Consider the following 13,468-nt stretch of genomic DNA (forward strand, 5'->3'; position numbering starts at 1 on the left):
ACGTTGAAAATTGTCTGTTGCTGTTTTAAATTGTAAGTCGACAACTATTTAATTAAATAAACATCCTGGAAGCAGACTTATATGAATATTTTAAGTGGCTGGTAAGTTACTCGTAGTTATAAAAAACGCTCTATCATTTGAGTCGACGCACATAGGCGTATAATATATACTGATAGTATATAAATTTGTTGCGTCAATGATGTTCACAAAAAAAAGGTTAAGTAAGAGATTGAGGAATATTAAAGGCGTTACCTTCTCTCATCGGCCTTATAGAAAATGATAGCAGATTCGTTCAAGAGTACAACTAAGTGTGTTACTGTGAGCTCTTTCAAATCTTACTAGTCTAGTGTTTTGTACTTAGTTAAGAAATATTGTTTTTATGTTTAATTTAATTCATTAATAGAAGAGACCGATTTGAGCAATCCTTCAGCCTAGTGACTAGGATCTCTCTTAAAATATATATTTCTTATTTTGAAGGAAAAACTTTAAACACATTCTCAGTTTTGCGTTATTAAAATGTTCATCAAATTTTAATTTATTGTGATCAAAATCATTTCAAAATATATTTTTCATTTATTTCAGTCATGTAAAATTCATAAACAAGTTTTTGCTGTCGCATTATAGTTAAGAGAGGTTAATTTGTTGTATAAAACTGTGCACGTAGTAATAAAATTAAGAATATTATTCTTTGATAGCTTCATTTGTGATCAACTTCTTTTAAGAATGGAAACAAATGCAACGTAAAAATTTTGCTAAATTTAAACTTGTGCTAAAATCAGCATGAAAAATTATTATAATATAAGAAAAATATTATCATATAAATTAAATTTACATTTTTTATGGAACAAAGTATTTAATTTTAAAAATGTCACAAAGTCTATCACGGTCTGACTTTGGTGCTGTTAAAAAAAGTCAGGCGCTGTCTACTCGCAGGCTTTATGCGACCGCAATTATAACTAAATATGCGGCGTACATGACTGAAAAATCAGTACAGAATCCAAGAGCTATCTCTGCCAACATCTGAGCTTAGTCTTAAATTTTACCAGTATATGAGATAAAACTTTGTTCAATGTTATGTAAATAAACAAGTCGTTTTTTGTCTATTCTTTTTCAGGTCGAACGGGCAGAGATACCACCGTCCATGGACATCTACAACACCAGAGGGCCTGCAGGTACCGGCCTTTGATGAATGAGTAGGCTCTATTTCTATATATAATAAGCACTTGAATTGTCATGTAATAGGATAAACTTGGATGTAAATAAATAAATACGAGCATATTTTAAAGTTTTTATTAATAGTTTATCCAAAATTAACCACAAAGTATATATAGTAAGTACATAAATCGATCATGATTCGGTGCATTTGTTTTACCCGTTTTTAACGAGTTGTTTATTTCCGAACCAGTGGTAAATCTTTGACAATCAATAATCAAGTACTTTTATATTTAATAAAGATTGTTTAACATTAAAAAAATAACCACGTGCAGACATTTATTATTACTCTGAACAACTTGCTCTTTAATCAATGGTAGGGTTTTATGCAAGCCAGTCAGACTGGGTACCACCCACATCCTGCCATTCTACTGCCAAAAATCAATACTTTGATTTGCTGCGATCCAAGTTAATGAGTGACGCATTGACGGAATCGTGTAATTCTTACAACCGAGATAGATCCAATTACGACTATTGTCTTACCGCTATTAAAAAAAAAACAATCAAACAAAATATTGTAATTGATTAAGTATACAACTTTGCTAAAACGCTACAGCTAGTGATGTTGTTTAACCTTTAAATAAATTTACATAATGATTTAAATTGATTGATTTGATTCGACTGTATTGCATACATTAACGTTAAACACGAGTTATATAGAAATGAAAAATGTTTGTATGTTTGTATCTTTGTTTTATTATACTGTATATCCGCATTATATTAATGAGTGAAAGTAGTCGAGATACTAAGTACAGTCGACTTATTTTTAGCTCGACCGTACAAGTTACACGGATTACGGACACCACAAACAGAACGGTCGCTCGTTTCAAATAAAACCTATATCGAGGGACAAATTAGGTGAAAGGTGGTAATAATAAAAACAAATATTGTATAGAAAATCATTTTATTTCATCCTGAATATCTAAGATAATTTTTAGTGCATGTAAAAATATAGCTTATCCAAAAATGTGGTCTAAATGTACTCTAGTTATTTACAATTATATAATAATAATGCAATTATCAAGAGCAAACGTAAATGTATCGTTTAAGCCCAAAAATAATCCAATGGAATACAATACCAGATTATAAACGACTAAACAACAGATACATATTTCATTTCATTCATTAATAGAATTATAATGATAAAGGGCAGGTTTTAAGCGGTACAAGTAAAATTTGAAACCCTGCAATTCATCCAATTGATAATATATTTTGGTTTTGAACCGTGGCTTACATCTATGCACTGGAAATCACCAGAAATATCACAATCATTAAATTATATTTGTGTATAATCTACATCTATTTCATCTTACTTCTATAGAAGTCTAAAATAAGTGTATATGACTAGTGGAATGCCATTAAATGCGTTATAGTCGTCTTCAAAAATATCTTTACAATAAAATCGTCGAACACATCTCACAGATGCAAAATAGATAATTAAACATATTTTCAATCAATATCTTATATTCTAATAAATAAAGATAAATCGAGGCTACACAGCGCCGTTAAACATACAAAATAAAATGAAAAAAATAACCTAGCATCGCAAATGTGAGTAACGCCGCCATACATCGTTCGGATGGCATCGCGCCAGAAATATCCGTTGACCGGCGAATTAATCTTCAAAATGGAACGTAATTTCTCACATCACCTTTGTTTATCTTCTACACACAGCGGACGCTAATAGGATATCGTCCGGTTTTATTGTATTATACACAATATTAATTCACCCGACTATTCAATGTAATTTAGCTAAAAGTTTACACAATCAATTAAATAAATCTACCAAAATTAGGGGAATGTTATTCGAATAAATGAGGATACGGTTTCAGTCAATAAGTGGACAGGCCTCAAGCGTAAACATCATTTAGATTAGTAACCGAGTCACTGAACATTCATTTCATCCTTTATATGATCGTTAAAGTATATATTACATGCGATAGATTAATCTCTTAATATTGTGAAATATATTTTTAATACAAAAGTAGTCAAAAAAATCATAAGCTGTGTACATTAGGAATACAATAGTTTAGGAAAACAATGCCTGAGTCATGTTAGCTGCGAGGTTCGAAGGAATATAAAACATTCGTATGACGCAAGAACGAAAAGTGTATCCATCTTTAGGTTATGAAACATTTTTATCGCCGAGAAAAATCCAAAATTATATTTTAACCATAAGCATTATTTATGTTAGTATATTATATAGATACTTAAATATAACGAGTCATATCTGCTTTACTGTAAAACAACGTCGAAAACCGGGACACGGTGATAGTCTATTTTGAAACGGTAAACCTTCTATTCTATCTATTCTTCTATAATAACACTATGAATGCGGAAGTCACTGTCTGTTACGCTTTCACGGCTGAACAGCCCAACCCATCTTGATGAAATTTGGTATGAAGCAAGCTTGAAAAGACATGGGCTACTTATAACCAACCTTACCACTCTAGATTAATTATTTATTATTATCAACGATGCTTTAGATCGGGTAAAGTGGAGACATAGATGCAGAAAAGTGGATCCTGGCGTTACTAGGTCGGGAAGCTAGGCAGAAGATTATCAACGTCACATATATGTTACGATCGTATTATTCTGACTTTCTAGTGAGTTTTATTTCTTACAGAATAGCTCTACTGTACATTAGTGTATATATATTATTATTGAAATTTATTTAATTTGTCATTGTGAATAATTTCCAAGTAGTTTTTAAATCCATGATGGACGGGTTGAATGTTGTTCGAGATGAAACTTAAGGACAGAATAAACACATACATAAAATATACTTTGATCAAAGTGATAACTATTATAAAACTTCAGAAGAAAATAATTGTAATTCATTTGCTGGTCGAATTTATGCATTGAATTATGTACTTTTTTTAACAGACAAAAGTAATACTGGAAAGTGCGAGCGTAACTATATTTTATTATTATAAAGTAGTTTATGACCGATTTTATAATATTCTGTTTTTTCTTGTTCAATAAAAATGTTACGGTTGTATTCTGATTATACCGATGACTGTATGGAATATAAAATACTTGGAAATGTAATAATATTTTTTACGCTAGTACGAAAAACTTCAAAGCAAAAACTGGCAAAAATTATCGTAATTCTGATATTCGAATCAAAGTTGTTCGCGAATCGCGACATTGTCACGGGCTCTGTGGTTTTTTCTATAATATCGTCGTCTCATGTAGGGAAACCTGTTTTTAAATTAAATATATGTTAATGATGGACAGAAACACTCACAAAAACTATGATAAAATAACAATTTTCATTATTTAATGTCTAAAATCTTAACGAATGACCTCGCATATTAATATCTGTTATTCTCGTGGGAAATGATCATTTATTAATATAAAATATATCAAACAAAGTTAGGATTTCATTTTCATTAAAGTGAATAAATATATTCTTGTACCGTGTTATTATATATTATGTAATATCTTAAAGGAAGCCAGCCTGCTACTAAACGGCTACTCATCTGCCTTCCACCTGACAGACGGTCGCCTCAATTTTATTTTTAAAGATCGATTTTGAAGAAAAAAATTAAGTGTGTTACTTTATAACTTACACTTTTCATACGAAAACACGAACCGCTTAATATTGAAAATTATATTTCTATTTAATTTCTCTAATAAAAAATATATTTACGTCATATCACGTATGTCAATAAATCGAGAATAGTTCTAGAATAAAATATGTATAATTTTTCAATTTAAGTGTAAAATTATTTAAAGTCGAAATATTAATGAGAAACAGATTTTAGGGAATGAATCTTGTAAGTGGCTTTCCTTGAACTTTCGGCTGTAAAATAGAGCCTCCACATTTAACCTCGTGGATGTCGTCACGGAGAAAAAAAATATTTTTTTATTGGGCACATCAATCTCGCGTAAATTACTTATACAGTAACAGCAATCTACCAGCAGAACCAAAGGTCTTGGCGTCAAGCAGGCGGGCGGCCGTAAAGATGTGCCAAATTCTTGCCATAGTTTACACAGCGCCGAATAAGTCGAAAGAGTTAGCGGATAATAACAATCAATTATATTCTATAAAACTGAAGCGCTTGAACACGAAAATCTCAGGATCTACAAGTTATTTTAATCTGGTGGTAGTACCTTGTACTTAATAATTTTACGTCAGTTAAACAATTTATTGAAAATGGCTTTATTTAGTACATAACATCACGTTACAGCACACAGGGGCGGACCAGTAACGATTAACGCGGGTAAAACCAGGAGCACTTGTTAAGTCATTACTTAGCCTGTATGATTAAAATAAGTACTCAGTATAAAGTTTAAAAATAATTACCAAAATTTTCCACTGATAATTATAATTTATTTTTATATTTTAATAATCCTATGAGAATGTTCATTCAATGTAGTTTTAAGAATTCGAATAATTTATTCAGTTTTTCGTAATATCGTAACATATTTTCATTAGCGATTATGTATGACGTCAATACTTGATCAAATACTCAAACGGAGTACACATAGACAGTGAAAATCCATAAACGAGACGCGATCACAGCGCTAAACCTAATATTTCAGATAAACCGTATACTTAGCAACAAAGGACTACATTCAAGCAAATACATACTAATATTACATATATATATATATATATATATATATATATATATATATATATATATTTAATTATAAAAGTAAATTATGCATCATATCAAATTAACTATTTGAAACAATATTAAAATTTGTAATGCCGTTTAGTGTTTAATTTCATTTTTAGATTAAATAACGAATGAAGATATCAAATCAGCTGTTCCCGTCACAATAACACGTAAAAAATATCGCATTTTTTTTTACTTCCGTCCATAGTGACGAGGTTGTTAGGTACCTTATATCCTTATCAATACCCTTGAAAACTTTTATGCAAAATTTCACAATATTCGGTCGTGTAGTTAAGACTTAAAAAACAAACACACTTTCGCCTTTATAATATAAGTTAGGATGTATAATATAATATGAACAGTCGTTCGTATATAGCATATATGTAACGTCAATACCATATAGTATCTTTTAATGTTGATAACAAATTACACGCCTTACCTAACTGATAATAGATTGATTCATATAATGTTGCAATTAGAAAAAAATATTTGCTTAGTATTTATATGTTGTGACGTTATAAATTACAGTAATAATTAAAAATCGCGCACAATCCGCGAAAGCGTAGTATTTAATCAATTATCATGTAAAACTAATTCTATATCGAGTACCTTTTTTAGTTTTATGTGCCTTAAATGGCATTATAGCTCTCAGCTTTAATCATTTATTTTAGGTTGTCTGTAAAAATATGTATCATTTGTCAAATATCATGTATTATTTAAATGTAGTATATATTTCAATATGATCATGACATGTTTCATAATTACATCTATTCTAGCGTCCTTTTCTCTTAAATAAGTTTGGAGCCTATTCCACCACGCTGCTTTAAATGTAATAAATTCATATTTCCTTCGTTCGTCCTTCCTTTGAGAACGACATGAGTTAAAAACACAAATAAAGCACATGAAAACTTATGGTGCTTGATCTTGGATTTGAACCTGCGATCGTCGGTTAAGATTGTCATGTTTTATCCACTTAACCGTCTCGGCTTTTTGAACAATTGGTTTAGTACAAAATATTCACATGAATTATCTTCTGATAGATAGTTAATGTAATGAGTAATATTGTATTCGATAACAAGATAACAAAAAAAAACAATTTTTTTATTATAACATGAGATTGAGGTCATTTTTTGTATATTTCCTATTACTGTTGAAATATTCGGCTTATAACTAATAAGGATATATAAGTAACTATAACTAAGTAAATTATATTTGTTTTATTTAGCAACATGAAAGCAAAATTCCTTATATTAAAATAATATAAATGTCGCTCCCATTAAAACTATGCGAAAAGTCACAGACTCGCTGTTACATAAACGTCTGCGCTAGGACGAAGGGAACACTCGACAAGGTCATGCTCTTGTCTAAGGGCAATGTTTCCGATCAAGGTTATTATTTGATGAAAATAATATTCACGACCGTACCTTTAGAATATTATTTCGACGCCATCGGAGTATAGTTTCAAGGTCGAATTTAAGTTAAACTACAGGCTTAGGGCATATGCAGTATTTCTAAACAGGTTAAGCTAGGCTTAGCCTACCGCTAACCGCTAGCTGTAAGCAAATTTCCGATTTTTATTTACTTAATCAGAGGGTTTTATGTTTTTTATGTATCTAATTCTAATAAGCGTTTGCATGATTATCGTATTTATTATATAACACCTTCGTCTCCGTGGTTGGGGGCATTTTGACGGTGCAAGAAGTTTACATTAGTGACAGTTTCATGGGCGATGGTGACCAGTTACCATCACACACTCATTTGCTCGTCGACCTTCCGAAAATAAATGTACAATACTTTTTTTCTAGTACGTAAGGTTTTTATCCCATTGACGTTCAGAATGCTCATACTTGTACACTTCTATATTTATAAAAATGTAATAGATAGTCGAGGCATGTGTTGAGATTAACGTAAAAGATTTGTGCTGGAAGAATATCGTGAATCGAATTCTAAAATTAATGATAAGAAACAAACCTAATGTTGACAGTAAAGTAAGTCTATGTTTACGATTACAATAATCTTTGACAAGACAATAATTCGAGTTGATTAAGTAAATCAAATATGCTCCATATTATTAGGTCATCGGACGCGCAGATTTCCGTTGGCCAAATTTTGAACGTACCTAAACGTAACCTTAAGCTGATCCACCCAACCATATAACACTAAAAGCAGATTAGACAATTAGTGACGGATGAGGCTATTTAGACACCTTATGAGGTAACATATTAAACCTATTCACAAATTCTCCTTCCGTTGGATTCCGCAACACAACGAACGAATTCTGAGCTGGAGGTTGCTGATGATGAAGATACTTTACAAATCGTTCGACCTGCTCTAAAACTCGGTAAGGAAACGCAATGCCAAATACTGTTACCATCGTAAACATTAAACAATTTGCCTAGAACATTAAAATTAGCAATTTCATGACAGCAATATTGTGTTTAATTGAAATTTGTTTTTATTTGTATAAGACGATTAATCCATTTATATCAGTTTTTTTTATTATTATTATTTCATATTTCTTTGATAAAAGAACCCATTTTCTATCTTGTATTTATTTGTGTCTTTATAATTAATATGTTTCTTATTCTATACATTTAATGTGGATATTTTTATTAACGTACTAGATTATATTAATTCTCTTGTAATGTATACAAGGCTATATGTTAAAAACTATCAATATGATAAGTTTTATTTTTAATTATTTCCAACTAATTTGCTTTTTTCTTTTGAGATCGATATATGTTTACGCGAATATAGCAAGGGACATTAAAAAAAATTAAATATACGCGAATTAAAACAGAAAAAAATCATATAGATTTTTAATGTAAAACGAAAGTCCAAGAATTTAAACTTGATTTTATCGAATTAAATACATTTGGTTAACAACAAGCCTACAGCAGGTTTGGTTTGTATCGCGTCACGGTAGCATGCGCAAGCGATCCCGTGGCGCTCCTCGTTAAGACGGAAAGCACACCGCTGGCTTATAGGGAGTATTCCGCGATGTTCGGGGCGTACTCGAGGTCTTGGACACCGACGCGTCCCACATAAAAGCCCCCACTGTTACCGTGGAGGAAACGCGTATTGCGCATTTCCACCGTGAAAAAAAGGTTTGGTTTGTATAATGCGATAATTAATCGTTCTTTAATTGCGATTTAAATTAAGTCGCGATAAACAGTTATGTAAATTGTATTAAAATTTACCATAGGCGTATAAATTAATTAATAAATGAAAAAAAAATGACTCGTAGAACCATCTTCGAATTCATTAAAACAATAACAATAAGTGTAACAAGAAAAGAAATAGTTATTAATGTATATCAATACTGGTATCGTATAAATTTGAAAAACCTTTAAGCTAAAAATTTATTCCGTAATCATCCATTTAAAACCATTTGCCATTAAGACCGCTTCTGAATCATCTAATTGTCAGTTTATTAAATTATTCGATAAGGGTTGCCACGCACTTTGTATTAAACCAGAGAAGTTTTCATATTTTCAATGATCGCGCTTATAGTTATAGTTTTAATATAATCTTAGCCTCAATTAAAAGCATAATTATAACGGATATTACACTTATGTATTTAAAATTCAATCAATCAATTTTTACTTTTATTACTTGAACACTAACGTTCAAATTTCATTAAAAAATCCTACCAAAAGTTTACACCATGTGACAATATACGCGTTAACAGTACAAATTAAATATTTTGTATCTATGTATATGTAATATGTACTGTATACATCGAAACGAAACAATTTGTATTTCATATATAATAAATAAAACAAAAGTTACTATAGCAATCAAACTTTCACTGATAACACGTGATATTTAGATACATATTCACATATTTTAGAAATCAAATAATAAATTCATATTATTGGTCAAATAAACCCATATACGGCTCGTGACTGAATCGCGGGAAAAATTAATTTTCATGCTATCTCTAACTGTATTGCAAACTTGATTATTCATATTGATATTACATTAACTATTGTAAATGATATTATTTTAGCTCAAAATATATTAAGCGATTTTCGTAGACAGTACAGAACATCCGCCCGACAAGATTTATCTCAAGGTCGGATCGTTATATTCGACAAGTCCTTTTATTTCGCCGATTTTTGAACAATCAATTATAATATATATAAAAGAACTAAATTTCTAAAACATTTAATACATACGATATTTATTTTTTAATTTATATATTTACAAATTAAAATCCAATAGAAACAAAAGGAAAACGACTATAATTTTTAAACTAAAAATCGACGCTTCTTTACTCTACCAATAACGACGTAAAAAAGGTCGTCGGCACACACATAAGTACAGACGAAAATATTTATAGACGTTGCCCTTGAGAAGGACAGATGAGAGTCCAAAGCAATGGCCGATGGTCGGGCAATTGCACTATATTGACACTATCATGTACGGCAGTATTAATGTTATTGTGTTTTATGAAAAGTACATTTAACTCGCGTTAAAATTATCAGTTCAGCCGACCGTGTTATCACGCACCGTTGTAACGTATTATACGTGTAACTTTAGGACTACAGTATGAAAATAGTTTTATAATAAATATATGGACGTTTTATAATACTGAGTTGATATTATATACATAGTATGTTTTTATATTACTCACCCTTCTCACGTTGAACGGACGTCCTGTCGTATACGCATCCATTCCAAATTTCTAAGTTTAACTTTATTTTTCGAAGAATCAACACTTGATTTGGTGGCTATCGTTTTGGACCACTGTGTTTATTTATCTTATCATTCCTATGTCCCATGAAAGCACAAAGATAACATACTCTAGTAATTAGTATTCACATATAAGTAAGTCTGGAATAACTTGTAACCCACCCTACCCTCGGACTGGTTCGAAGCCTTACAAATTATGAGATTAAAGCTTAAAATGAAACATCATCCGTGACGGTCTCAAGGCGACGCGAAGTATTCAGTAGTAACGTAAGATTTCCTAAACTAGCGAGCAGACTGACTCGCGCCAAAAATATCAAAATATTTAACGAATGACGGATACAATAACGAGGGGGGGGAACATAAAAATGAGCGTTAAAATAAACAAATAAAAACTTATTTCTGTTCTTTACTACACAACATGCAATATTTAAGCAGTTTACACAGCTGACCTGCCGACTGACAATAAACACTATAAAAATATTATGTATATGTTAAAAACTACTGCCACAAATAATTATGAATACTTATTATGGATTATAATGTATATTATGTAAGTAAATAAGGATAGGATGAGGATTGTTGTATATAGAAAAAAAAAAATAGAGAAATATACAATACACTCTATTTAAACATGAAATTTATTAAAGATAAAAAACATACAATTGTTTGTTTTACATAAAATAAAAATACCTGGAGGGTGAGGGTGGACACAGGGGGACTGGCAGGCGGACCCTGCGCCACCCAGGCAGAAATACATATCCGACAGGTCCATACATAGTCCAATAATATAATACCATATCATACGATAAAAAGTACACATATAGGATACTGTCAAGCCAACTTAACTCACAGGTAGTCATGTCGCTCTCTCGCCAGTACAAAACTTATCAAATCTTACAAAAATACTTATGCGACTAATTTGAAATGCATATAAAGGATCTCGCGTCTCAACTACAAAAATATTTTGAGATTGGAATGAAATCTTTCTTTAAGGTATCGGCCCTGGGACGATCACAAACGAGTTGACGTTTAAAACGTCCTTATCCTACATATTTCTCTTCTGAGTCTTAAAGCTAACTGATAGAACCTGTCCATTGAGCGTGTATCCATTCAGTGTCTGGATAGCCATCGCTGCCTCATCATATTCACGCATATTAACAAATGCAAAACCTTTATTTTTCTTTGTCTCTGGGTCCTTAATCACTTTTATGGAGTCAATTGCACCATAGGGGCCAAAGAGTTGCCATAGTGCCAATTCCTCTGTGTCTTCACCTATGTTGTATACATACACCGTGGTTTGGTGCGGGGCCGCCGGCGCGCCTAGCAGGGGCACGGGACTGGCAGGGGCGCCTATCAACGGTAACGGAGTATGGTTAGTTGCCGCCATGGGATTGAAGCGTTGTTGGCCTTTGTTGATGAACGGTAGTGCCTTACCGGGAGAAGGTAGTAGAGGGGGTGGCGAGGCTTGCGGGAAGCCGGGCGCGAATGCTGTTGCCGGTCGTGCGCCAAACGCGGCGCTCAAATTGGTACCGTTGAAGGCAGGCGTAGTACCGTTGAAGACGGCCGCCGCGCCGTTATAGGCTAATGGCGTGGCGGCAATGCCTACCCTAGACCGAACTGAATTCTTATTGGAACTGGGCTTGTTCGCAAACTTCACTACTATCGCCCCCGCACCCGGTATCGGTGATTGTCCGTTCATGTGCTGTATGGCGTCTTCCGCCTGCTGCCGATTTTCGTAGCAAACGAATCCGATACCTTGAGACACCCGACTATTAGTTATGTTTCCAAACTGGCTAAACAAGCTATTCAGTCTCTCGAGGGTCATGTCGGGAGGCAAATTGCTTATATAGAGATTCGATTCAGTATCGGGTTTGTGGCTGACTTTGTTCTCGGGGTTAAGGAGTGCGAATGACACTTTCAGTGTTTTGCCTTGCATCAACAGGCCGTTGAACGCAACTCGCGCCTTCTCTGCGTCCTCGTGTTTTTCGTACTCTACGAATCCATATCCTCTATTCGCTATTAATTTACAACTTTCTATTTTTCCCATCGCAGAAAAAAGAGCATACATCATATCGCGCGTCATCAGCTCTGGTATATAGTTGACCATGAGTTTGGTCGGTGACACATTGGAATTAGCGTCGCCGCCGCCATTCTCTATACTCATTTCGTTATTTAACATTGTTCTTTAATGTTCAAACTACACTACCGAAAATAAAATACTAATAAAACTCACACAGATGGAGGTTGGTTATTTCATTTGCAACATGGAAAACGAACAAAGAACGAACACAAAAAAACCAAATTGTACGAAAACGCCAACTGCAACGCCGGTTCACAAGTTCATCACCACACGACACATGAACGAGTTTGTTTTTAGAATGTTACCAGAACAATATACTGTATTAATTTAAACTGTCTAATCATAATAAGTACAATATTATATGCAGTCCGACTTCATTGAAATAATACTCACAAATAAAATATATATAATACAGTATATTGTAAAATATACACGTGTTTTGTAAAATATTTTAATTAAATTTTACGTGGCACGATTTAATATAATTTCATAAGTTATCTGTACTGAAGTTTAACTACAGACAAAATTTTACATAATCTATAAAGTCGTATACACATGTTTCATACGATTGTCAAAATTTGATAGAAATGTATTGTAAGTTGAATTCTAATTTTTATAATTTAAAACAAATAAAACAATAACATAGTCTTAACCCTTATTTTCTGACGATTACATGGTCCATTTTTCGCTCAGAGAATATAAATTTTTTATTATAAGCTATACTTTACAAAACGTATCTTTTGATTAAAAACAATTAAAAATCGTTTCAAATCAAAACTCAAAAATCTGACTAAAAAAATATAAAAATTGACTGACTTTTTCTTTTAGTCCATTAACTATTATATAT

The 13,468-nt window shown here is 32.2% G+C and overlaps 1 protein-coding gene across 2 annotated transcripts; it reads right to left on the reverse strand.

Annotated features, from left to right (window-relative positions):
- Window positions 1–11,160: 11,160 nt before the first annotated feature.
- Window positions 11,161–13,000, reverse strand: LOC126769497 (ELAV-like protein 1). Of its 2 annotated transcripts, XM_050488351.1 has the most exons (2): window positions 11,976–13,000; window positions 11,161–11,891 (listed from the first exon to the last, which is right to left on the reverse strand). In XM_050488351.1, exons 1-2 carry the CDS (start codon window positions 12,718–12,720, stop codon window positions 11,587–11,589), a joined length of 1,050 nt encoding a protein of 349 aa, XP_050344308.1. In that variant the 5' UTR covers window positions 12,721–13,000; the 3' UTR covers window positions 11,161–11,586. The 2 variants fall into 2 exon arrangements, with proteins under 2 accessions (XP_050344308.1, XP_050344306.1); XM_050488349.1 differs by having other exon boundaries at window positions 11,161–12,993.
- Between the last annotated feature and the right edge of the window lie 468 nt (window positions 13,001–13,468).

This window comes from Nymphalis io, chromosome 7 (assembly GCF_905147045.1).
Source record: "Nymphalis io chromosome 7, ilAglIoxx1.1, whole genome shotgun sequence".
Lineage (NCBI taxonomy): Eukaryota > Metazoa > Arthropoda > Insecta > Lepidoptera > Nymphalidae > Nymphalis > Nymphalis io.